General features: G+C 51.2%; 1 protein-coding gene across 1 annotated transcript in view; it reads right to left on the minus strand.

Annotated features, from left to right (window-relative positions):
• Positions 1 to 1,051: 1,051 nt before the first annotated feature.
• PLXNA2 (plexin A2) overlaps positions 1,052 to 25,585 on the minus strand; it is a 115,974-nt gene continuing 91,440 nt past the window's right edge. The window contains exons 14-29 of the mRNA XM_012459256.3: positions 25,379 to 25,472; positions 20,343 to 20,582; positions 19,547 to 19,690; positions 18,987 to 19,221; positions 17,564 to 17,706; positions 16,625 to 16,893; positions 14,555 to 14,621; positions 14,182 to 14,328; positions 13,378 to 13,537; positions 12,921 to 13,024; positions 8,755 to 8,854; positions 7,606 to 7,796; positions 5,786 to 5,955; positions 3,068 to 3,280; positions 2,243 to 2,393; positions 1,052 to 1,566 (exon numbers count right to left, since the gene is read on the minus strand). Of these exons, the coding sequence (XP_012314679.2) occupies positions 1,471 to 1,566; positions 2,243 to 2,393; positions 3,068 to 3,280; positions 5,786 to 5,955; positions 7,606 to 7,796; positions 8,755 to 8,854; positions 12,921 to 13,024; positions 13,378 to 13,537; positions 14,182 to 14,328; positions 14,555 to 14,621; positions 16,625 to 16,893; positions 17,564 to 17,706; positions 18,987 to 19,221; positions 19,547 to 19,690; positions 20,343 to 20,582; positions 25,379 to 25,472 (2,524 nt within the window). The 3' untranslated portion in view covers positions 1,052 to 1,470. The remainder of the gene's footprint in view (positions 1,567 to 2,242; positions 2,394 to 3,067; positions 3,281 to 5,785; positions 5,956 to 7,605; positions 7,797 to 8,754; positions 8,855 to 12,920; positions 13,025 to 13,377; positions 13,538 to 14,181; positions 14,329 to 14,554; positions 14,622 to 16,624; positions 16,894 to 17,563; positions 17,707 to 18,986; positions 19,222 to 19,546; positions 19,691 to 20,342; positions 20,583 to 25,378; positions 25,473 to 25,585) is intronic.

Raw genomic sequence — 25,585 nt, forward strand, 5'->3', positions numbered from 1 at the left:
TCATCAGAAGAGACAGAGAAGGAAAGGAGTCCACTGAGAAGTCATCCACTTGTCCTTCACACCCACAAGTCCATGAGAGGCAGAAAGAGAGGCAGAAGGAAGTAACGTGGGCATCCCACAGTCATTTCTACTGAGGAAGTGCTGCAGGCCCAGACAGTCAGGAGCTTCCATATACGAGCGAAGGGTTGTCTCCCCTCTCCAGGCACGAGAGAATGAAAGAAAGAAAGCATAATAATAAATACTGCAGCTTCTATAACTTATGCTCTTCAAGTATTGCTTGCTGTAAACAGTGTTTGATTTTTGTTTTTTTTTGATTGCCAGTAACCACTGGATGATTGGAGTGAACTCCAAAATCAAACACCCACGTTCCCAAATCAGCTTCCAAATGGTACCTCATGGAGGCCTGGCCCAGGCACCTCCAGGTCCTTTCCCCAGGGTGCCTGGTTTATGACAGGGACTGATATGAGGCAGGGCTGCCCATCCTCTGCAGGGAGGCCAGGTGTCTGATCTGGGAGAGCCCCACCTCACCCCATTGCTCATAGTAACCTTAGGGAAATTGAAAGGAAACGTGTCAAAGACCAGCTCCTCATTTGTTGAGGTTTAGGATTAAATAAAACAAAACAAAAAACAGTAGCAAAAAGCATTGGTACTATCTAGGTACGCATGTCCTCTCAAGAGATGAGAATATGCAGGTGTGTGGTAGGTAAAGCTCCATTTCCAGTCAGCCAGGGTGAGCTGCTTGATGGCTTTGCAATTCGTGCAAAGTTGTGGAAGTTCCATGCTCTTCTGGCTGCTGGGATCATTCCAGGTTTTACTGGCTGTTTTTGCGAAGTGTTTGGTGCATACTTGTGCTCATTCTTCTGGTCCTCCTCTTCCTCTTTTTTTTTTTTTTAATTTCAAGGAAAAGGAGGCAGTCATATTCCCTCCAACTTCTTTCAGCATCTCTTTGCTTTTTCTGGCATTTGGAAATCGGCATTATATGAAGAAGGAGGAATGGGGGGAAAAGAAGGAAGGGAGACAGAAATCAGAATTAAACAAAAGTTGGACGGGATTGACAGGGCGGCTTTTTGTTTTATTTCTGTTTTTTTTTTTCCTTTTTCTTAAAAAAAATTAAATAAAGTTCTCATTATTTTCCCAATATACATCAAATGAGTTTTCATGCAAAGCAGCAGTCACAGAGGCAGAACCGTCCCCAGCTCGTGCCTCTCGGCTTGAAGAACCACCTTCTCCTGGCTCCAGGTTCTCCGGAGTTCTCACTGTGGATGGATGACGCCCACTGTCTCTCCCAGCTGGAACTGGCTGTGACGAAACTTGGCTGGCGTAGGGAGAGGGGCTCTCCCCTCTCCCCGGGATGGGGTCTCGGGGGACAGCAAGCTCTGGGGCCTGATCCCCATCACTTGTCCTTCCATCTGAGACTCCCAGTGACAGCTTGGATGGGTCCCTCTTCCCAGGAACGTGAGGCTTCTCCTCTCAGCTCTCAATGGACATGGCGTTAATGAGCTGCTCCACCTTATAAGCCAGCCGCTGTCTCCGCGCCTGCTCATCCTGCTCTAGGGCCCCAATGAGCTGAGGAGCAAAAACAAAGGCAGGAAGACGTCAGGACACCGTTTTCCGGAGTCCTTCCCCCTTCCCTCTCTGTCTGCCTTTCCATTCTGACTTCATGCACATAAGCATAAATAATTTAAATGATTAATTGAATGAATATGTGCACAAACATCTATATATCTATATGTATGTATGTACGTATGTATGGTGTTTAAAACGTTATCTGGCATAGGAAGTGCTATGCAAGTGCTAATTATTGCTACTATGATGACTACTTTCAGGTTCAATGCTAAAGAAGCCTGTGAGTTTTCCAAAGCTGTCCTATCCAACCTCTGTTTGTGTTAGGGTCCACCTGTCTATCTGAAATGTAACTGACAGGATCTGCTGGAGTGCAAAGAGTAGTTTGATTCATTAAGAAAGAATGAAATTAATTATACAATACGTTGAACTGAAAAACAAATTATTAAAAGTGTTATTTATTGTGTTAACAATGAGTGAAAGACAGTGAAGCACACAAAGCCCTCAGTGAACCAGGAGCGGAGTTGCCTTTTAAAGGAATGATAATGAGTTTTGAACTCATGGGCTTCTGACTCCCTAAATGTGTTTTCTAAATTACAGTCTATTGTGATTTAAGGACTGAGTCAGCCTTCCTGCTCTTTGCCTGTCGGTTTCTGTCGCATCTGGGGCCCCGTCTCACCTCCTCGCTGTACTTGCTGACGTAGGAGTAGATCTCATTGAGGGCACTCAGCATGTTGAACTCCACGGCGTGCAGGCGGGACTGCTCGGCGAGGTAGGCGTTCATGTCCTGGTCACTGATGGCTGGGAGCTTGGCGATGTCTGCATAGTATCTGCCAGAGACAGGACAGGCGCCTTGATGGCGGTCTCAGCAAACCTTAACCTATAGCTACCCCAGGTCCAGGTCCTTCAAGGGCACTGATGTCCCCAGTTGCTCCTGCCTCTCTATTTCTCTTCTGATGTGGCTTCCTCTGGCCTCTTGCTTCCAGCTGAGGTTGAAGCTAAAGGCCAGAGTTTCTTCAGTAGATTCCATCTAGCTGAGAGCTCATGGCCGTGGTGCCCGACAGAGTGGTTAAAAGCTCAGACTCTGACTAGGCTCTTTGTGTTCAAATCCCAGTTCTGCTACCTGTTAGTTGTGTGACACTAGGCAAGTTATTTAGCCTCTCTGTACCTCAGTTTCCTCATCTGTAAAATGGGAATAATAATAATACTGCCTTCACAACTCTACTGTACATTTTAATGAGATAATACACACAAAATCTTTATCAGAGTGCCAGGTGCTTAGCACAGGCTCAATGAGTGGTAACTAGGATGATGACCATCTGATTACCATGGGCACAAAGCCACCCTTCCTCCCACAGCAGGGGGCATGGGCAAGGAGGGGAAGCGGGAGGTCCTGAAGAGATGACAGACACCATCTGGGTCCTTGCTCAGTGACGGCTTACAGAGAGAGCGGGGAAGTGGCAGGGAGGCAGGGGCACTGTCCTGTCCTGAGGGTACTACTGACCTCTCCACCCAGCTCTTGTAGCTGGGGATGTCCTTGGCATAGAGCAGCTTGTTGGAGGGGGAGTCCTTGCCCAGCCGGTGCTCTGACGTTGAACAAGAGTCCATGAAGGTCTGGGCCACCACAGAGAGACAGGCATCCGTGATGCTGCCCTTGTGGATGTCAAACACGAACTGGGGGTTCTTGATCACGTTCACCCAGAAGCGCAGAGGGAGGCTGTGGGGAAAGGCAGAGCAGACTCGAGAATGGATGCGGGCCGCGCCCCTTCCGCCACCCACTGATATTCCTCCCCAAAAATGTCAAATCGTCTACCTGAAGGGGCAAAGGAGTAAAACAGGAGAAAATGGGTCCAGCCAGGGCTAATTTAGCCTAAGCTGTTACTGACGGCTAGAAATGGAGAGGCACCGCTGTACCTTAATGGGGCACTGACCCTGATCTCTAACAACCGAGGGGTGGGCCTGGGTGCGTGCTGTTCCCTCCCGGGAGACTTTTCTAAAGCCCTCTGTGCCCCCAGGCAAGCCCAAGTACAGAGGACACTACATTTTCTCAGGGCTTCAAACAAAGCCACCAGGCTCCTGGAGTCCCTTCACAGTGCCCGTGGCCAATGTCCGGAAGAAGGCAGCAAGCAGCCCCAGGCTCGGCCTCAAAGCGGGCACAAAGGGCCCCACCTGTGCTCCCCGCCCAGACCGGCTGCCCAAGCTACTTCCCAGGGCTGGCCTGGCCTTGCTGGGCAGAGGAATGGGCTCCCCTGGGGGAAGTTCTTTCATGACTCTCCCCAGGGCGTTCTTGTATCTGGGCAGGGGCAGAGGGAGAAGTGGAGGCCATTGTTGGCATCCTGGGAATGACTCACTGTAGCTCAGCGATTTTCCCACCCCAAGAGGAACCTATCAGTAGTTAGGAGACTTCCTTCTTCAACTTGGGGATTTATAACCAGAGGAGAATGAGTTTTCTCAGCTCCTTAAGCCTAAAGCAGATAAGCCCATTTACTCTCCTTCAAAATCAGAACAGCTGCTGTTTTTACTTCCTTTTCCAGCTTTGCCTTCTCTTCCAGCTGCCTCCTGGGCTTTAACTCTTTTGACTCCTCTGTGGGACGCCGCAGGCTCGTCCTCTAGCCTGGGATGATGTTCCCAGCTCCCCAGTGTATTCTCTTGACTCTCATGGGCCCCAGACTTTCCCAAATGTCTCAGTAGTGCCAGGTCTTGGGAAAGATCTGCCTTACTCAGCCTCAAGTCCTTCCATGATGATTTCTGCCCAACCTCCAAACCCAACAGGATCCCTCACTTTCCTTTAGCCCGGGAGGAGCGGCGGCGGCTGAGAGCTGACTCATCTCTCCTGCCCTCCCCTTCTTCTGGCAGCCTTGGGGAGTTTCTGGTGATCTTTCCCTGGACATTTGCTATTGAGGTCTGGATAAGGAAACTCTCTCCCCACCACGATGCAGGGTAGTACATTTCTATGACTTGGGTCTGACCAGCACACAGAAGGCACAGAGATGGGGATAAGCCCGGACTTGCTCTTGATTTTCCCTAAATTGCCCTCTCCCAGCACTGGGCTGGGGCTGCTCCAAAGCAAAGGGGACAGGCATGCACTGCCCAGGAAATGCAGATGGAAGGCCTGTCCTGGCAAAGTGCACTGTGGGCTCTTAACCCCAGGGCTACCCCCAGCCTGTCCATCTCACTCCGCTGTGATCAAAGCTGCAGACTAAGGAGGGCTCAGCGACCACAAGACCCGGGAGGAGGAAGGGATAGATGGGGCTGGGGTTGGCTTTTTCCGAAGTGTTTTGTTGGTTGCTAGGACTTTTGATTCCCAAATAACAGCCTGGGCCCATCTGTGTCAGCTCTGTTTTCTGAGGAGACTGCTGACTCCAGACAGCTGCATGGGCTGCCTGCCCAACCCAAATGCCTGGACCTCCCCTCTCTGTGCTCTGTCCCAAAGGAAGCCTTTTGATGCCAGCTCTTGGCTGGGTCCTGTCTGACCTGAAAGCCAGTCCTTAGCTTGGGTCCAGGTTTAAAACCCAGGAGGATAGTCTCATGCCAGAGGCCTGAGGGCTTCTCCCAATACGGTCTGGTTGTGGAGGTGACTTTAAGGAAAAGAACATGCCTGCAGGACATTCTCCCTGCTGCTTCCTGAAAGCTATGGTGCCAGGATAATCACTTGGTGTTAAGAGATCAAGTTTGCAATGAAATCCTCCTGGTCAGTGGGCTCAAGTCTACAGCAGGTGTGATCTCTCTCTCCAGTGCTGACCAGCTTCACTGGTGGTCTCAGTTTAATTCAGGGCTTCCCAATCTAATGCAGTGCCCTAGAACTGCCCAACTCAGAATGCCTCACGATGGCTGGCTGTGAAGCTCTGCTGCAGGCTTCAAATGCAGCTCTTTGCATGGGACCCCCCCTAGCTCCCTTCTCCTGAGAACCAGCGATCTCAGAGTCAGAGGAGGAGGCCCTTCCTGGGGGACTGGTCACAACCTGGAAGGCCAGAACTCATGGGTGCATCCTGGTGCTGGGCCTCAAGCCAGGCAGGCCCCACTTGGCACAGGCAGCTGGGGACCATGTGGGCTCTGCAGAGCATATGTGCACTATTTGTTCCAGGAGCCTCGGATCACCCAGCCCCAGCCGAGAATAGGCTCCCCTCCCACCCTCCCATCTCCCGGTCCCCGCTGGTCTCCATCCCTCGCAGCTCCAGGCCTCTCCGGGCTGCGCCTCCCGCTGAGCTCCCCTAGGATGTACCAGTTGCTTTTCCAGGTGTGCCGCACATCTGTGTCATGGATGCTGTGCCTGTCTGCCTGCTCGTCCAGGAAATCAAACATGTACTTGATGGCCAGGGGGAGAGCGCTGCCCCGGTGCACAGTGCTGAACAAGGTCTCAAACAAGTCGTCCACGAACTTCTGCAGGGTGCCCTGGAGGAGAGGCGGGGGAGAGTGAGACGGAGCGGGTGATGGGAGAGAGCAGATGGGCATACCAGATGGTGCCTTGGACCCGTCCTGCCTTGGAAAGTTGTCTGGGACACGAGGCTGTGCAGGCAGTGTTGTGGGGTGGGGATGGGTACTGTTGGTTAGCTGGGGAGGTGGAAGAAACTGGATGGGCTGTGTGTGGATCCTAGGGAAGAATCTCTCCTCCAACCTGCAGCCACATTCCACATGTATGCTTGTGTCCATGCCAGGCAGGTGTAGGCCCAGGGTCTTTGATAGGAAAACAGGGAGTGCCCTGAGTCCAGGCTTCCCATGGGTGAATGAGGGGGCACAGCCTTCAAGCCAGTCTGGAAAGGGTGTCCAAGGAACAACGTGGAGGACTGGGTGCCTCCTGGCAGGAGCGCAGCAGGACCAGGAGAGTCTGATAGGAAGGTATGACGAGGCTTAGGATATTAGTGGCCTGGGACAAGTGGCATCTGTAGTGTGGAATGTGGGTGAAGTGTCTACACTCAAGAATCCCCCAGGCAGAGTGCTGATCCACAGGGCTTTGGGGGGTCTGTGGGGCAGGAATAAGACTGGGCCTGGGTTCCACAGTTTATAGGCTCATGGCACACCTCTGAAGGTCAGTGGAACCTCTAGCCTCTTCTGTTATCTCTTTCGTGGTCTCTTATTGGAGACTGGGCCTGGGTTCCACAGTTTACAGGCTCATGGCACACCTCTGAAGGTCAGTGGAACCTCTAGCCTCTTCTGTTATCTCTTTCGTGGTCTCTTATTGGAATGCTGAGCATATTGGCAAAGCTAGAATGGAGACATGGGGTCTGGTGGAATACTTCCGGACCACTCTGGGAGCAAGTCTGAGAGCTCTAAGTTGGATGCCACTGCATTAAATCTTCAGTGGCATTGTTGGAGGGTCAGTGGGGAAGAGTATTGGAAATCTCACCCTGCCTAGAAAATAGGGGCTGTTTGATTGTCATACTTACAGGCTTATTTTGGTATCTGCTAGGAAGGCTAGAAGACACAGGCTCGCTTCCATCAACACCTGGGGGTAGCCGGGGTGGGATGGGATGGGATGGGAAGGGGAAGCCTCCCCTTGGGTTACCGGCAGAGCCAGGCCTTTGTGCTTTCCCTCCCATGGTGGCCAGAAAGGGGATAGAAAGGCAATGATAGTGGAGGCCAGCATATCTTTCCAACTAATATCAGCAAGCAACCCCAGGGTCTTCCTAAAGCTTAAGGGGTCCAGAGGGAGAGAACTGCTCCTCTGAAGTGAAACAGCAGTCTCTAGAAGTATGCAGAAAGCTATGATGTTTACTATTTTTGCCAAAGGGCGGAGAACAGCAGTGGCCTGATCTTTTGGAAGCCCTTCCCAGGGACCTGGGCTACGTTGTTGTTGCTGTTAGTGGAGATCGGGGCTTGATATGTTGCCCAGGCTGCTCCCATACTCTTGGGCTCAAGCCTTCCTTCTGCCTTGGCTTCCCAAAGCGCTAGGATTATAGGGATGAGCCACCACGCCCAGCTGTCCCTGGACTGTCTGAACGGGTTCCCTTGAAGGACACACTCCAGACATGCTTCCTGTGTTGTGGAGGGACAGGACATGCTCCTCTGAGGAGCGCCCCCTGGCCTGGGCAGAGTGGGAGTTACCTTGGTGGCGAGTAGCCGGGTCAGGTAGATCTCGGACACCATCTTGCTGCCCCGGTCACCCTCCTTCTGGTCACCGTGGTCATGGTTCTTCACCAGATGCCACACCTTGACCCCACTCTCCAGGTCTGGGGTGATCATGGGGGCCCGGGACCGCAGGCTGTCAGGGCTGCCCGTGTACCTGAAGGAGGAGTCTGAGGAGAAGAGGGTGGCGAGGGCTGTGAGTAACTGATGTCACCGCCTTGCTTGTAGATCCTTCCAGAATCCCTGCCCGCCTGCTACATCCACTCAGAATAAACTCATTTCAGCCGAAAGGGGACCGTTGGGAACTCATATATGGTAGATCATTTTAGGGATCTTTGGTTGGCATGAGGACAGAAGAGCCTGAAGGCTTTTTTAGAAGAGGATTTATAAATTCGGTGAATTAGAGAGACGCTTGGGAATCTGGGAGTCCCGTCTACTCTGACACTCCCAGCAATGAATAATTAATAGGTAAAAAGTCAACAGGATATTTTCATCAGTGCTTTCATATAAATATGGGTACTAAAGAGCTGCAAGTTGTAATGTTCCTCTTGGGAGTTAAGGGTCTCTTCTCGTATGGGGACTGGGGGATAGAATTTCTTGAGCCCTTTGTGGTGCTGCTGGGTTCAGTCCTGTGGTGCCCTTTGGCTGGGAAGCCCAAGGGCTTAGCGCATACCTGAAACCAGAGAAAATAAGGGACAGGGAGGTGCCATCACCTCATTGCCCAGAGGGCACTGGGGGCCTCAGTACTCCTCAGACTAATTTATTGATCAAACTGGGACACTTTTGAGAGTGCAAGGGGCACTCTGAATAATTCAGCTGAGACAACAGGCATAGACTGCGCTGCCCCAGGCAACCTGGGATATGTGAACCCCCATCCGGGTACCTTCCTGGTTCTGGGCCACTCTCACTCCTCCACCAGGCAGGATTATCAAAGAAAGGGCACATGCTGCCACCTGCTTCCACAGCTCTGAGGGCAAGGCTGCCTGGGAATACCTGGACTAGGGAGGAACAGAAACCAGCTAGCAAGAGCCTGTGCGTGGTGCCTGCCGTTAGAAGGGGTAGCGAGTGGGCCCTGCCAGGTGGCAGAAGACTGCTCTGAGCTGCCCAGTCTGCCCTTTTGATTCTCACCGTATCTGCTGATGGACGTCCGGGAGATGCTGGCAGAGGCAGGGATGTTGTAGGAGGAGGTCTGTTTGGGGACCAGAGCCACCACTGACCTGTCTGATACCTGAGAAGGATACAAAAGGTGCAGTATGGTGAATGTCAGTGTCTTGGGAAGTTGGATGGTCAAGTACTCTCAGAGGGTTATAAGACAGGTGTGGGTAGAGAGCAGAGAGTACAGGAATACTAGAAACAACCACTACTGCTGTTTTTTGAGCTTTTATTGGGTTAGAGCTGCACAATCCCATATAATAGCTAATTGCCATGTGTGTTGACCGAGCATTTGAAATGTGGTTAATCCCAACTGAGATGAGCTGTGTCTAAATTGAGATGTGCTATAAATATACATTACATGCTGGATTTCAATGACAATATGGATACAAATATAAACTATCTTATTGATAATTTTTATACTGATTACGTGTTAAAATGTGATCATTTTAGACCAATTAGATTAATTAAAATATATAACGTTGATTGATCTTTTTATTTTTATCTTTTTAATGTGGCTAATACAGAAATTTTAAATTACACATGTGGCTTGCATTCTATTTCTACCGGACAGCACTGAGCTAGACCCCAGCCTCCCATCAACTTGGTGAGTTATGCACAAGTATTCCCATTGTACAGATGAAAAAAAATGGAATCATAGGGAGGCTAAGCAATCTCTTGAAGGTCACATAATTAATACATGGTAGAGCCAACATTTGTAGCCAGGTCTGTCAGGCTCCAGAGCACATGTTTTCTCTTCATTATATATTCTAACTTGGAATTTTACTTCAAGTCACACTGGTCTGAAGCCCATTTCCCTTTTTGGCTCTGCTTTCTTTCTGGCCTGGGTCCTATAATGCCTGGATCACTTCAGATAGTTTCACCAAAAGGGCAGCCACTCTTGGGGACTGAGCGAGAAAGACGGTGTCTTGTCTCATCCTCTCTGAGGGCGCCCCAGCTCAGCACCCAGCCTGCAGGGAGAGGGCTGATAAATGAGGAGCCATATTGAAGACATTTGGGGCCATTTTGATTTAAGATTACCCTCCATCCAATAAAAACAGAGAATCCCCAGAATCGTGGCGATCCAATTAAACCCCTAACGCAGAGGGAATAAAACAGCTATAATAATGTTATGGGCCATAAAACATTCCTATTAAACCATTTTTTATTTTAACAATTTTTATGAACTTTATAAGTTTGATTTATAGCTGCACCAGTCATAAAACCATCTTTCTGGGTCTTAAATTGTCAGTCCCTCTCTCCCACCAAAAAAGAATTAAATGTGGGGAAGTCAAACTATAAATGAACATTAGTGCTAACGAGATTCCCTGATAGCAGGTTTTAGTGGTGGTGTTTAATTTTACCCTCCCTATAAATCTGCAGAATCCTGGGAACTTTTTTAACATCTCTTTGTTAATTAAGATTATGCAGATTTTCTTGTGCAGGGGCTCCAAGGACCTCTGACTCCTGTGAGGGTAACAAGAGGGCAGTGCATTGACTTGACGTTATAAAGCTCCAAGTTTCTGTGCCTGGAAAGTGCCAAGGCTCCATTACCTCCCAGCTAGGGTAGCTCCCTGGACTTGTCAGCCGTTTGCACCATCAGCACCAGGACTGGAAGGGGGGCAGTCTCTACCTCTGTCTTTCGGGAATTCTCCTTACAACGGACAGCCCAGAAATGATACCCAGAAAGCTTGGCAGGGGCAGGAGTTTACACTCCCAGGGAGAACGGATTACATTATCATTTATAGTTTCTTGTCACCTAATGAAAGATTCACAAGGTGACTCAAATGACCACAGTTCAACTCAATTGCAGGTCTAGTCACTAAATCTCTCTTGTCCTTGGTTTTCTCTTTCTTCACCAACAGGTGGTGCAAGTCCATGGTCAAGATGCCTGGCAGGGTCTGACCTTGACTCTGCTGCTTACCCGCTACAGGACTTAACCTCTCTGAGCCTTAGTGGTCAGTGGGGATAATAATTGCACGTAGTTTGTGGTGAGAATTAAAGAAGTTAAAACACAGAAAGGCTGAGAGTGGTGCCTGGTATCCAGTGAGCACGCGGTGAGTGTTTGTATTAGTGTTGCTATTACGAGCATCATCATCACAGTCTCCCAAAGGGAAGGATACTCCCTGCTGTCCCCTGTCACTCAGGGCTAGCATGTGGGAAGTGACTTGCACTCAGTAAAAGCTCAGTAAATATTTGAGGAATGAATGCATTCATGAATGATAAATGACATCGGGGAATTGAAAGTGCTTTGAATCATGAGCACTGTAAGAACAGAATATTTTCTTCTTCTGATTGGGAGCCATAGGCTGGAAAGCTCAGTAACAAGAATTAGGGTATCAGAGACAGAAGCAGGAAGACCTCACTCCTGCCCTTTAGAAACTCATGATTTGGGGGCATAATGCTATTTTCTTTTGTACTTTCTTCTTCAGCTTTAATTGGTTCATTACAATTGCTCTACAGGAAACAGTAAGCACCATATGAAGTAGTGGTGGTTGGGCATGGATGTATGTGTATAGAGTTTACAGGGAGTGATGACAGCTACCTTGCCTGTAAGTCCACATCCTGGGTGCCTCACACTGTCACAAGCCAAGGTTGTTATCTCCATTTTACAGAGGAGGAGCCCAACCAAGATGCAGAGAGATTAAAGTCATAGCACCAATGAGTGGGGAAGCAGGGGTTACGTACAGTTTCCAAAGCCCCTTCTCCTCCCACTACACCACACTCATGTCCTCTGGGCAGGGGTCCAGGGAGGGTGTCAGGATGGGGGGTACAGGCAGGTGAGGGGATGGAGCCTGGAGAAGAGGGTTTTTGGGAATCCCCAGTGCCCCAGCGTCCTCTGTGCCCATAGAGGCTCCTGCCAGCTCCAGGGCCTGGTAGTTGGCAGCTCAGTGCCTGAGAGCCCAGCCTGCCAGCCCCTCTGCACATCTTCCTTTCCGAGACAGGGACATGGGGGGATGTTATTAACCAGACGATCCCATGGGTCTTGCAGCCTGAGGCACTTCCTCTGGTTGGTTTAATTTCCCTTGGTGTCTCTTATTTTCAGTTTCTATTTTAGTATTTTTTTCTGAATCCCAACCTGTCTACCTGTGCTTAATCTTACAGAGACCCCCAGCTGGGAGTGGTTACCATGGGAAGGGAGAAGAGGCGGGAGTAGCTACCTCCTTGACCCTGTGTTCTTTTGTTGGGATTTTTTTTTTGACTGCTCATTCAGTGTGTCTGCCTGTGTGCTAAACACCTCACCTCCTACCTTGCATCTATTCCATACAACTGCACGGGGCAGGGATCACCAGGAGCCCCATTTTACAGGTGAGAGAAAAGAACGCTTGTGTAATTTTCCCAAGGACACCAGCTACTGAGTGGTTGCACATAAGACCTGAAGAGAGGTCTATCCAATTCCCTGCTCCACTGCAAGTCAGAAGTGTAGCTGCATTAGTAAGATGCTAAGAGAGGCAGTGCCATGTACCATAAGGTAGTCGTCCACGTGGAGGGCTTTGCAATATGCAATTTTTTTTTTTTTTTTTTTTGCAGAAGTAGAGGTACACAGAATAGAAATCCCTAGGCCTTACCCTAGACCCATTAAATCTGTTTCTGAGGGTGGAGTCAGGTCACTCATGTTTTTTCATCAGTTCCCTCAGTAATTCCAACGGGCAGCCATGGCTAAGAATGGCTGTTCTAAGCTCCAGTAGTAGTAGGAAAGCAGGGAGAGGAGAATCCTTTTTAGACTTTTGAGGCCTTAGAGCAAGGCTTAGTGGGAAGGGGACATTTTGGGATGTTGAAGAGGGGAGAGGACCCGCTCTCACCTGGTAATGCATCAGTGTGTCTGGGACATTGAAGAGAGGAGAGGTCCCGCTCTCACCTGGTAATGCATCAGTGTGTCTGGGACATTGAAGAGGCGAGAGACACCCACTCTCACCTGGTAATGCATCAGTGTGTCTGGGACATTGAAGAGAGGAGAGACACCCGCTCTCACCAGGTAATGCATCAGTGTGTCTGGGACATTGAAGAGGGGAGAGGACCCGCTCTCACCTGGTAATGCATCAGTGTGTCTGGGACATTGAAGAGGGGAGAGGTCCCGCTCTCACCTGGTAATGCATCAGTGTGTCTGGGACCTTGAAGAGGGGAGAGACACCCGCTCTCACCTGGTAATGCATCAGTGTGTTGAGCCGCTTCCAGTCACCCTCGATCTTGGTGGTGATGTCCTCGTCTTGTAGCACGACCCGGGCGATCCGGCCTTGGCGCCACTCTGGGTGGAGGGGGTGGTGCAGGGAGCAGCGTGAGTGGGATGAGGGCTGTGAGCCAGTGTCTCCTGACTGTGCCTTCTCTAGGGACCTGCCAACCTGACCCCCTCAAGTTGGTACCAATGACAGAGCCTAGAGACATGGAGGTCTCCATGGGCCCAGGCAGCAGAGGAAACACGTGGGCCTCCCCAGAGACAGCCACATCACAACAGGCAGTGCCCGAAGGGGTAAGCATTTCCCGTGGGCCTCACCTGGCCAGGGCACACTCATGCCTCCTGGAAGGGTTGCATTCAGGGCAGGGCTTCCCTTCTTTCACCCCTCACCCCCTGCCCTCACACGCAGAGTCCAGCCTTCCTACCCAAGTCCATGTCCACCGCCCTTGGCCGCTGGGAATAGGGCACATTCTTATACACGGCATCAAGAATCTTCTCCTTAACCTGTGTGATGGTGTCACAGTTTAACACCTTCACTGGGATCTCTGGACTGTTCTCGTTGTCGGGGTTGACGCAGTTCAGGATCTACAAGCGGGGAACAGAAGGTGAGAAGGATGGGAGTTGAAGGAGTACTTTGAGGGAGAGGGTCAGGACTGCAGAACTTTCTTTTTCCAAAGTTCACCCTCCTTAGAGGGGACATAAGGGTGATTTTCTGGTCTGTGACTCAGTTTCCCTCACCTTCGTAACATCTGCCAAATGAAAGCCTGAAACATTGTGTCCACCTCTTCTTTCTCAAAGCACCAGGACTCTACTTTCTAGCTCCTGGATGACTTACGGGAGACTACAGTCCTGGAGTGAGGCACCCTCAGTGTTTTGAGATGGTTCTAGATGTATCAGAGATAAGCCTCACACTTCCCCAAAGCCTCTACGTTAGGAACCAATGTACATCTTTCTCATAATGCCAATTACCCGATATCTAATGATGGGTGACCTTTTTTCTCCCCCAATATTATTTTGGGTAGCTCGGGGCACGGAGTGCTTTTAGGGCTTACCAAATGAGATGGGACCGGGTGGAAGGGCCCTGCCTGCCTGTCTGCCTTGCTCTTGGTACACTTAGTTGCTTTTTGGGCTCACCCCAGACCAGCCTCCCATCTTCTTTATCGACCCCCCAGCGTAAGGGGCAGAAGTAGCAGAAACACATGTGGGCCGAGAGCTTCTGGCTTCCTCACCAGGGTCTTGTACTCGATCTGCTGTCGGATGAGCTTGTCTTCGCTCAGGGAGTAGCGGGCCTCGCCCGTGATGGCATCAATGGGGCCCTTCTCCATCTGCTGCTTGATGGCACAGTACAGCATGAAGAGCGGTTCCCCTGCGCACTCCTGTGGGCACACACAGGGCAGGAAGTGTGGGCACACCTCCTCGGGCTTGCACCCTTTCCCCTTCTCTCTCGGAGCCAGGCCAGTGGAAGGAGATGCTTTAACACACCCAGGCCAGGTAGCTTCCTGCTCCTGAGGGAGGGGGGACCCCATGCAGCCCTGTGGCCAGGATCTGAGCAGCAGTGCATCCTGCCCTGGACTCTGGGCCCCGTCTCACTCCCTTTCTCACCTTTAGGAACTTGTGCAGGAGGAAGGCAAACCAATTGGTCAGCATCTTTTCGGCCACAGACTCTGTCCTGGGGAAGGGAGAAAGGGTAAGGGGCCGTCCTTCACAGAGGGGTCCTGCTGGTGGGGCCTGGGCTTGTCTCAAGGTCTCCCAAGAGAACAAACAGAGCATGCGAGAATGCAGGGCAGGAGTCAGGACACCTGGGCTCCAGCCCGGCTCGCCCAGTAACTAGACTGTGACCTGGGGGCAGGGGTGGCTTCTTTCTGGGCCTCAGTTTCCTCTGAAAATGGTGAGGTTGGCCTTTTCAGCCCTGATGGTCCACAGTTCTCTGAACTGCTTTGGCTGCATCTGGGACAGGGGCTGTGGATAAAGGCACCTCAGCATCCCACAGGGCTGTAAAGAACCAGTTCTCCCAACTCATTTCTGGCCTCAGGACGATAACTAGAGAGTTTCCCGGTCCCTCTGGGCTTTTTGCCTGCCTGAGTACTGTTTTGCCTATCTAGAAGATGCCTGGTCCCTTTCCCTCCCAAAACACTCAGGGTCAGACTGCCTTGGGTTCAAATCCTGATTCTGCTATACGCTGGCTGTGTGACTTTGGGCAAGTCACTTAACCCGTCTGGTTTCCGTTTTCCCTTCTCTAAATGGAGACATTCATCACAACATCTGCCCCTATGGTTGTTGTCAGGGTTGAATGAGTTAATGTTTGTAAAGTGCTAAGAAAACTGCCTGGCACCTGCTAAGCACTACGCATTAGCTGTCATTATGACTGTCATGTGGGGTCTTGGATCCCAGCCCTCAGGTAGAGAGCGGTGCTTAAGTGTTTTGCCAACAGGGGATTTGCTCCTGCAAGCGCTGGCCCCCGCTCCCCTTCCCATCCCAGGGCTACAGATCTGGGGATTTGGGAAGGAACAAAGCGGCTATGACAGACCCTCAGTGAAGGGGATGCCAGAGGGGTATTTTAACTCCCTGCACGTGGTGCAAATTACACCCTCTGGTTGCAGTAAATCCCAGGCATTTGCCAGGGCCGCTCAGCAATCTGGGCCTGGGAGAGAGTGACAATGGCAGAAAAAATTGTAGCTTTCTCCCCTGGCTCCTCCCAGCACCCTCTCCCTGCATTGTGCCTGAGATTAGCTCTAATTTAAATACAACAGTTCTTAATGAGAGTTTCTAATGCTCCGATTGGCAGGATGGGGGCTCAGCACTCATAAAACAAAGCCATTCTTCCTCCTTCCTCACCCCACGTGGGGCCTGGAAGCCTCAGACCTTGCTAGGGGAAGGCTAAAGAAGAGGGGTGGTGAACGCCCCCTCTGCCCAGAGGAGCTCCAAAGCTGTGCCCCGCTCCCCACTGCCGCTACAGAGGGTGGGCTCAGGGGATGCCGAGGTGTCCAACCCTCTCCCCTGCCAGGAAACATACAGTGGGCATGTGTGGTGGAGGCTGTGATTCAGATCCAGGAAGCTGAGCTCAGAAGGCACAGCCTTCCAGGCTGTCCAAATCCCTAGCTCAGTGCAGTGCAATAGAACCTTCTGCGATAATGGAAATGTTCCTGTCTGTGTGGTCCGGTATGGTGGCCGCTAGCCACAATGTGGCCTCCAAGCACTTAGGATGCAGCTAGTGCTAGGGCGATGGAGGAGCTGGATTTTACATTCTATTTCATTTTAATTTCTAGCAGCTACCCGTGGCTGGACAGCACAGCTCTAGAGGCACGGGGAGGAAGAGACTGCGAGATAGGAATGATTTTTCTCATTTTGTCTAGGAGGAAACTAAACAACAGAGAGGTTACAACCCTGGCCAGAAATCACGAAGCCAGCAGAAAGCAGAGCTGGGACTCCAGCTGAGATCCAAGCCAAGGTCTGAGCTCATCCACCACACTTGGGCCACTTCAGACTCTGTAGTCTGCCTGGGCTGAGGGAAAGTCAGATTCTGCCCTGCGGAGACGTGAGGATGCAGGCTGCTCTGAATGGGTGTCCCTTCTGGGGAATGGACTTCTCATGCTGCCTGGGCCCGCTATAACGAGGTGCTCCGTCCCCGTTTAGACTCCTGCCGCCCTCTCCACCCGCTGCTGTGGGTCAGACCTCCGGAGAAGCAGCTTGGGGTGGTTCTTGTTCTCCAGGTTCTTATCGATGAGGTCAGAGAGCAGCTGCTTGAGGACATCGGTCGCGTACTCCAGGCGGCCCTGGAGGCCGGTCATGATGAGCGAAGCCACGTTGCCCCGGTCCCGCATGGAGAAGCTACGCTGCAGCTCCAGGGTGCGGATGAAGGTCAGCAGGAACACCTTGTTGTTGATGAGCTGGGCAAAGAGCTTCAGGGCCTTCTCCACGTGCTGCTGCCCGTTTCCCTGTACCTGGGGTGGGGTGTGATGGGGCAATGCCCTCAGAGGTCAGGCATAGGGTCTCCTACCCGAGGGTCTCACTGACACTAGGTGTAGGATCCTATCTTTGAGGCTTATAACCACGCCCACCCCATTCCACCCACGGGCGATGATGTAGGAACAGCTGGTCGTGAGGTTGACAGCCTGCTCTGACCTTGCACGGGGCTGGGGAGTCTGGGATCCATGCAGAGCTCTCAAAGGGGAGGCTGCCTGATTTTCCCAAGAATAGCATAGGAGATGCCCCTTCAAACTTCTTCAGTTAACTAGTCTCCCCTTAATCTCCTCTGCCTGGTTTATTATCTTTAGTAAAACAAACCAACAAATGAACAAACAAACCTCATTGAATCCTTTATCTTTCTTTAAGCCATCTTAAATCCATTTTAGAATGAGGCAGGATCTTAGTTAATTAGTTCAGTCATTAATTAAAAAATGACAAACAATGAGCCTTACCCTGGAATCATCCCAAGGAGTCTGGGTGCCCCTTTGGCCATAACCTTCCTGATAGCTCTGTTGCTGAGATGTGGTTACCAACTACTGACCCCTCTTCACTGCTAACCTTACTCTGTGCCGCTGGGTCTCATCTGGATTTCCTAGGCTGCCTAGGGCCTGCATCCCTGCCAGGTGGTTGGGAGGTAGGCGTTACCTCCAGCTCCCGCAGGACGGGGTGGTCCTCGATGCCTGGGAACAGGACTCGCATAGCGTAGGTACGATAGTCCAAGTAGGGGATTCCCGAGCGGTCCAGGTCGCTGGTCAGCTCATTGATATCCGTCTGGAGCTCAGCAAAAGCTATGAGAATGAACAGAGAGGGAGACTCATGGGGAAGCCCCAGTCAGGGGAGGGGAAAGAGGGAGAAGTTTGCGAAGGAGGAGGGGAGGACCTGGGGTGTAGCCACTCTGAGGATTACGGGTGTGTCTCCAGAGGGCGGGACTACTCCCAGCCTGCCTTTTTTAGTTGGTAGGGAAATGGGTGATTTTTATGTTATTTTCTCCTCTACACTTATCTATAATCTTGAATTTTCTCTTTACATATTACAAATGTAGTTAAAACAAGGAAAAAAGAATACCATGATTGGTCTGTTTCGTAACGATCCCAGAGGTGCTGGAGGCAGGTGAGAGACCATGGCTGAGGGATGCAGCAAAGACCAGAACAGGCAACGTGCTGCCCTTTTCCAAGCAAGTCAATAAATCAAGATGTAAAAGCCTAGGGGAGGCCTGGCCATCAGACACTCAGCTGAGAGCCGAGTTTGGGAAGGGAAGGGCTTCAGAAGCCTGGACTTGGTGGTGGCACACTTGTCTTCCCGGCTCCTTCCTCTCCCAAACTCACCAGCCCCGTTGCCAGAAGGAGGCTTGGCTCCACCTGTCCTATTTCCCAGCCCAGCTCTTCCCTGTCATCCAGCAAAGGGCTTGTTTCTGATCTTGACATTTGCGGCAAAAGGAGAAATGTTTTCATTCCTAATTGAGCTGTTTACCCAGAGAGCCCGCCAGGTCCTCAGCCTGAGAGGACGCCAGGTACACTCGTCACACCTGGAGGCTGTGGTTACGTGGGACACGGGAGAAAACACGATCCGCACTCCCACACACGTCCACAGCCAAGGACACCAGCAAGTGGCGGCCTTCCGAACGCTCAGCCGGCAGCACTGATGGAAAATAAACCCCAGGAGAGATGAGGTAGGTGCTCTCCTGGCTTTCCTGCCGCTGCTCCCACGTGCTGCCAAGACAGTGTGCAAAAAACAGGAGCTGGACACTCCCAGCGGGTATCTGGAGTCTGGGGCTGTGGGGCCCTGAGGGCTCTGACTGTGGGGACATTGAGGCCCTGAGAAGGAGAGGGAGTTGGCCAGATGGGTAGTCAGGGCAAAGAAGGGACTAGAACAATGCAGTAGGACCTGGGCCCTCATGCAGGGGGCATTCTTCATTGGACATCTCTGGCCCTATGGGCAAAGGAAATTTCTGGGAAAACAGTGGTGAACGTGGAGTGCAAAGGCATGGCTGGCAGCGATGGTGTAAAGATGGGAGTTGTCTGCAGGCAGAGAAAGAGTGACCCAGCAAGTGAGCTGTGCTTCCACTTACCTTCCTTGCACTCCAGGGCCACGCGGGACTCCAGGTTGTCCATCTGCATTTGCAGCCGCTTGAGAGTGAGGTCATTTTCTCGAGACTTGCGCTTGTAGGCAATGAGGACGATGATGACGATGATGAGGAGGAGGCTGCCGCCGGCCGCGATGCTGACGATGGCTGGCAGGGTCAGCAAGCTGTCTGAGATGACACTCACCGAGCCAGGCGAGAACACCATCCCGCCCACGTGAACCTGTGCATTGTACACACACAGACGCACACGATGCACACAGGTGTATTGTCCTGGCATGCCAGCAGATCCTTACAGTGCGAGGAAGGACATGACAGACCACAACCACACAGTGCAGATCTGGACCAAAAGCAACCTCCTGCCTTGGCATCTGCCTTTCTTTCCTTGTGTTCTCAGCTTATACCCATTTTGATGTAGGACATAAAGATGAGGAGATATGGAGGGGGTGAGTCAGGCAACGAGGCAGAAGAGAGCCTTTCCTTAGGACAGATCACACATGCACCACCAGGCGGGGAGGAGGCAGTACACAGGGGCAGGACTCACTCACCACGACTTTGTGTTGCCCGGTGAGGTTGGGAGGCTCGCACAGCAGCTGGGTCTCAGATACGGTGACAGCGCAAGGGGTCTCTCCGATGAGCACCGTGTAGTTGAGTTTGGCCCCCCCAGAGGCAGGAGGGCAGAGGTTTTTGCCCTGTAGAGAACAGCAGTCTTTATAGGAATAATGACACATGCATGCACAAGTTAATTGCCTACTTAAAAAGAGATTAAGGAGAGTTTGCAAAAACCAGGAAATGACTCCTTGGTAAGTTTTTGTGGATGGGACTTCTAACGGCCATGCTCTAGAGAGAAAGAGAGAAGACAGAGGCAGGAGAGAATGAAAATGAAGAAGAGAGTGGGAAAAATGCAGGGGAGACAAAACACTGAACAAGAGAAAATCTGGGGGAGGACACATGGGATTTCATGAAAGTAGTGGGGCAACAAATCACTTGGATGGACGCTGCCAGGGACTGTGAGTTCCTGAAATGTGTGTGCGGGTCACTGTGGCCACAGAGAGGACAGAAAAGGAAACAGTCACTCCCAAGTCACTGCAGCGCCTCTGGTTCCCAAAGCTCACAAGAACAAACCGAAATATGCTCAAGTATTCCTTGAGAAGCCTGGGTGCAAGCTATATGGATTGATGGGTCGATAGCTATCCATGAGCTCCTTCTGTAGGGAGGAGACAGCTTTGCAAGTCCAAGTGCATAGGAAGCAGAGCCAGAAAGAAAGAAAGTCAGGCCAGGAGTATGGTGCGCCCTCTGCCATTGCTGCCCCTGGGCACGCTTCACTCTGGAGGGCACTCCTACCTTCAGAATGATGGGCGATCCCGGCTTTTGATCCAAGACTCCAGTAGGGCTGAGCAGTTCAAAGGTCGGGTTGGGGTAATAGATAAACTTGGTGTCATTGTAAATCAGCAAGGATTGGACATTGTTAAAGACAAATCCGAACTCATCTGGCCGTTCCACAGTGTCCAGACCGGGCCGGTAGTCCGTGGTCAGAGAGGGTGCCAGGCAGGTGAGAGTGGTTGTGTTCACAACTTTACACACCTAAGAGATCCAGAGCGCCACATTCATACACCAAGTGCCTGGAGGGCATAGGCCAGGGGCCTGCAGCCGCTCCCCCACCCTCTCCCTGCTTTTGTGCCTCGTCACTGGGTTTACTTGCTTGTCTCCATTCCACGGGAAAGCCCTCCAGGAAACGGCAGTGAACTTTTGGGGAGTGAGGGGCATTTTAGCTTAATTCATTCGGGCATCTAGTTTCTAGTCTGTGCTGGCGTTGTGCTAGGAGGTGGGGCTATGGAGTGAAATAGTCAGTCTGGAGGGGAGACAAGCGTTACAGCCTAGTCCTGGCAGAGGGCCTGGGGCATGGGGGGCGCACAGCACTGCTGAATGCATGCAGGGCTGTGAAAAATAAATGCCCTGGTGGGAAGGACCAGCTGCTCTAGCACTGTCTGTGTGTGTGCATAAGTGTGTGTGTGTGTGTGCACGCATGCATGCGAGTGGGTGTGCATGGCCTGAAGCAGGGTAGGAGTAACTCATGAAGTTTTGCCATGAAAGAAATGAATGAAATTTAATCTAAAGAATGAGTAGGACTTACCTAGATAAAGAGAGGGAGGGGGAGGGGAACAAGTTCCAAGCAGATGGAACAGCACCAAAAGGCCTGGGGACAAGGGAGCATGGGATGTTTGAGAAAAAAAGCAGCACAAAACAGCACAGGGTGTGTGTGTGTGTGTGTGTGTGTAGAGTGTGGAGCAGGAAGTGGTACGAGATGCGCATTCTGCCCAGTATATAGTAGGTGTTCAGTTAATGTTGATTGAAAATATTGATGAAAAATGGGATTCTGCAACTCTCTAATAATTTTTTTTTTTTTTTGAGGTGAAGTCTCACTGTGTTGCCCAGGCTGGAGTGCAGTGGCATGGCCTTGGCTCACTGCAGCCTCCACCTCCCGGGTTCCAGCGGTTCTCCTGCCTCAGCCTCCTGGGTAGCTGGGATTACAGGCACGTGCCACCATGCCCAGCTAATTTTTGCATTTTTAGTAGAGACAGGGTTTTACCATGTTGGCCAGGCTGGTCTTGAACTCCTGACCTCAGGTGATCTGCCCACCTCGGCCTCCCAAAGTGCTGGGATTACAGGTGTGAGCCACTGAGCCCAGCCCTCTTTAAATGTTTTATGCAGGACCTCTCTCTCTTCTCTAACCAAGTGCCCCCTAATACTGCACTGGGACAGAAACTTGGTTTTGACAGAGTTCATGATATCCTTTTTCTCTTGGAGGACTCTGGTGGCAACTAAAATCCTGGCTTGGCTGGTTCAGCCCCTCCTTAGCATGAGCTGTGCCGTTCTCTCCTGTGGAGATTTAGTTCTGGGGCTGCCCAAAACAGCAGCCAGACTGCAGAAACCACTAAAGGGCCCACGTGGGGCTTGGGAAGAAAACCCACTCCTCCTCCCTCTCTGCCTGGCCTCGGTTTCAGCTTTGGGAGCCGTGGTGTCCCAGCAACAGCCAGGGCATCTCTGAGAGCTCCAGTCTGTTCAAGCACATGCTGTCCTGGCGGGTCCACACATGTTGTGCGTCTGGCCGACACACACACACACACACACATGAGCTTCGTGTTCAGAAAACAAGACTGTGTGTGAAATTGCAAAAAAATCTGACACTTGCATAGAGATTATGTCTAGAGATTAGATTAGAGCTTCAAGTCCAAGCCTTAACCCTGCCTTTCCAGAGGGAATTTGAGTTTAAACAGAACGCCTCACTGCAGCCTTCATGCTGTAGTGGGAGTGAGTACACATTCCTGCCCTTTTTGTGGTGGAATTCAGCAGCCCCTTATGAACCGAATGTCCCTTTCAAGTTCCAGCAGGGTACAATGTGGCATGGGGAGGAGAAGGGGTGTGGTGAGATGGGTGCAGCTGAGCCAGGGTCCCAGTCCCTGGGTTCTGCAAGGAAGACACCGAGCCTCCGTGAGCCTCACCCCCACCCTCTTCCTCTCTGCTGGTCTCACTCTAGTTTCCCTAGACCAGGCTCCTCTATGAATAAGCAAATCACTCCCAAGCAAGAGGCTTCCTGCCCTATGCTGCATCGGCACTTTGTTTGCCAAACATTCCTCTGGGTTTGGCGGCTTCACTCTGGCCCTCCTCGCTATCCACCGGGGCGTCTTTGCAACCCAAAGGCAGGGGTAGGCCCAGGTGTGCTGAGGATGAGATGGGGCTCAACCAAGCAGGGCTTCAGGGGCAAAGTGCCTCTCCCTACCATTCCCAAAAGCGGAGGCATGGGGCAGGGTTTCTAAGCCTCCCACTCCAGAGCCAGCTGATGGAAAACTGCATTCCTCCGTCCTTCCCTCTGGCTCTGCCAGCCTGTAGATGCCAGGCAGGTCACCACTGAAGCTGAGCGCCTCCAGCTCTGCAGAGGACAGAGCTGCTTCTTAAGTACTTGGAATATTGAGATCTTGGTACCCGGGGCTGGAGGAAGCACTGAGAAGATTCCTGCCCAGGGCCGAAGATGAGTCCCAGTGAGGGGGCAGGGGCTTGGGACCTGAGCCTTTGCCCACAGGTGTCAGGTGTGGGGAAGGAAAGGGGCATCCCAGCCCAGGCTTCTCTTCAATGGCTTCCCGAGGACTAAGGCTGAAGCCTTTGGAGGCCACATATTCACTCTCCAAAATTTTCTCTGAACTGTATTAATTATGTCTTTTATTTTCTGTATGCTGATACTTTGACATCTGGGGCCTTGCTGATGGGCAAAATCCTAGAGATAGCAAATAACTTGCCTGTGAGCATGGCTTTCATATGCACAAACTGATCCAGACCCCACAGCCCACCTGCCCCTTTCCATACCATCCTTGTGCCCTAATCATCCCAGGGCCAGGCACCAAATATCTAGGGACAGCCCCTGGGCCTCAGAGCCTGCTGAAATGACTCAAACCGGCTGATCCTAAACTTGCTTACCCTGCTGTGCCTGTTCCTTCCTGCAGAAACTACATAAGGACTCTTGCCAAGGCTTCTCCCTCTCCCGCCCCAACCCCGGTGCTTCCCCCTGTGGCCCCTGGGGCATGGCCTGCCCTCTTCTCTTGGGATCTGATCTATGAGTAGAACAAATTATACTCTGGCCTTGCCATACCAGAATAATAATAAAACCTATATTTAAAAACATGTACCTAATTTGCTTGTTTTTTTTTTTTTTTTTTTTTAATTCTTCCTGGATGTGAGCTTACCATTCATTCTCATTCCCAAACCTCACCCTAGGCCCTGGAGTGACCTGTGAGCTTCTGGGGACCCTGAGCTTCAGTCTGGAAATGGAGTGGGGGCCTAGGCTTTTTTACTCATGTATCAAGCTCTACACCTGGTGGAAGGAGGCATGCGCTCACCCAGCCCAAAAAGGAGTGAGTGTGGGTGTACCGAAGGTGTGGTACAAGTGTCCCCACATCTCCCGCAGGATAGCAATGTCAAGCCTGCCAGCATTTCATGTGGCCTAGTTACAAAGAGTCTGGCTGTTTGGGATCCACCTTGGCCCTGCCACCAGTCCCCTTTATGACTGGGGGCAAGACACTGAACCGTTCTGGCCTCAGTTTCCTCTGCTGTACAGTGAAGGGGTTGCCTCAGATGATGCCTGAGACCTTTCCACATCTAACTTTCTAGCAATCTGTCATTTTATGTATCTCCGTGTTTCTCGTGGAAGCCTCAAATACCCTGGAAATATGTCTGGGGTAAGAGGGGAGACACAACACCATCTTCTCCATCTCCATCTTAGCCTAGTCAAGCCTCTGAAGGTCAAAGCAGTAATAATAGTAATTTCTATGAAAAATAATGGTCACAGTGGCATCTGCTAGAATATAATTATGAATACAATCATGTTTCAAAAAATATTGGCTGAAAGACTGAGGTGAAGCCCAGAAAAACAAAAAAAGTTTTCAACATATTGGACATTCTATCCTTATGATACAGACAACTTTTAAAAATTACAAAAATTACATAGCTCTGCAGGGAAGACTAATATAAAATGTCCAAAATGATCATCTTAGCAACCAGGGTGGAGTTATCTGATGCAGCGACTAGCATTTATCAACTGCCAACCGCGTGCCAGCCATGGGCTGGCAGGTTACAAAGCGAGGGCAGGTCTGCTCGTCACCATTCATAGCTGAGGGGCGGAGGATCTGGAGGTTAAATGACTTGACCATGCTTGTACTGCTAATAGGTGGCAGAGCCCTGCTTCCACTCCAGACATGTCTGAATCTGGAGCCAGAATTTCTCCAACCACTCTCAATATGGGCTTTCATTGGACCTCAAAGTCAACATGTCATAAAACAGGAGTCCTTTTGTGCTGTTTCATAAGCTCAGAAGCCAGCGCTTTGATACACTCACTATAGGACCTTCTGACGAGAAATTATACTGTAATTATAATATAAACATCATTGTAAGGCTGAAGATGGTAGCCCACGCCTATAATCCCAGCACTTTGGGAGGCCAAGGCAGGAGGATCACTCGAGCCCAGGAGTTTGAAATCAGCCTGGGCAAAATAGAGAGAGCTTGTCTCTAAAATAATAATAATGAAAAAAAAACTAGCCAAACATGCGCCTGTGGTCCCAGCTACTCAGGAGGTTGAGGCAGGTGGATCGCTTGAGCCCAGGAGGTCAAGGCTGCAGTGAGCTGAGCCTGGGCAACAGGGTGAGGCCCTGTCTTAAAAAATAAATTGTCAGGTTCAGGTATTTGGACCGTGATTCCAGGCTCAGAGTCTTAAGCCAACTTTCCTCTCCAGTATTCAGGGGCTCCAGCGCCTAACCAGAGCCCATCACATTGCAAAACACTGACACAGAGCTAGGTTTACCAAAGGCTGGGGTGGACCAACAGTTACTCACATTGACAGATTCTTTGCCGTTGAATTTGACTCGGATCCTTGGCTCCTGAATGACATCCAGGTTGAAGCCTGTGATGGTCAGGGGTGTGTGGCCACTGGGAACAGGCAGAGCTGGGTTAGGTAAAAACCCCTCATATCTGGCATGGTGAGCCTCCACCTTAGGGATCCCTCTCATGAGCCAGACTTGGGCTGCAGGGATCGTGGTGGG

Source organism: Aotus nancymaae, unplaced genomic scaffold, assembly GCF_030222135.1.
Source record: "Aotus nancymaae isolate 86718 unplaced genomic scaffold, 86718_ANA_hifiasm-v0.15.2.pri h1tg000039l, whole genome shotgun sequence".
Lineage (NCBI taxonomy): Eukaryota > Metazoa > Chordata > Mammalia > Primates > Aotidae > Aotus > Aotus nancymaae.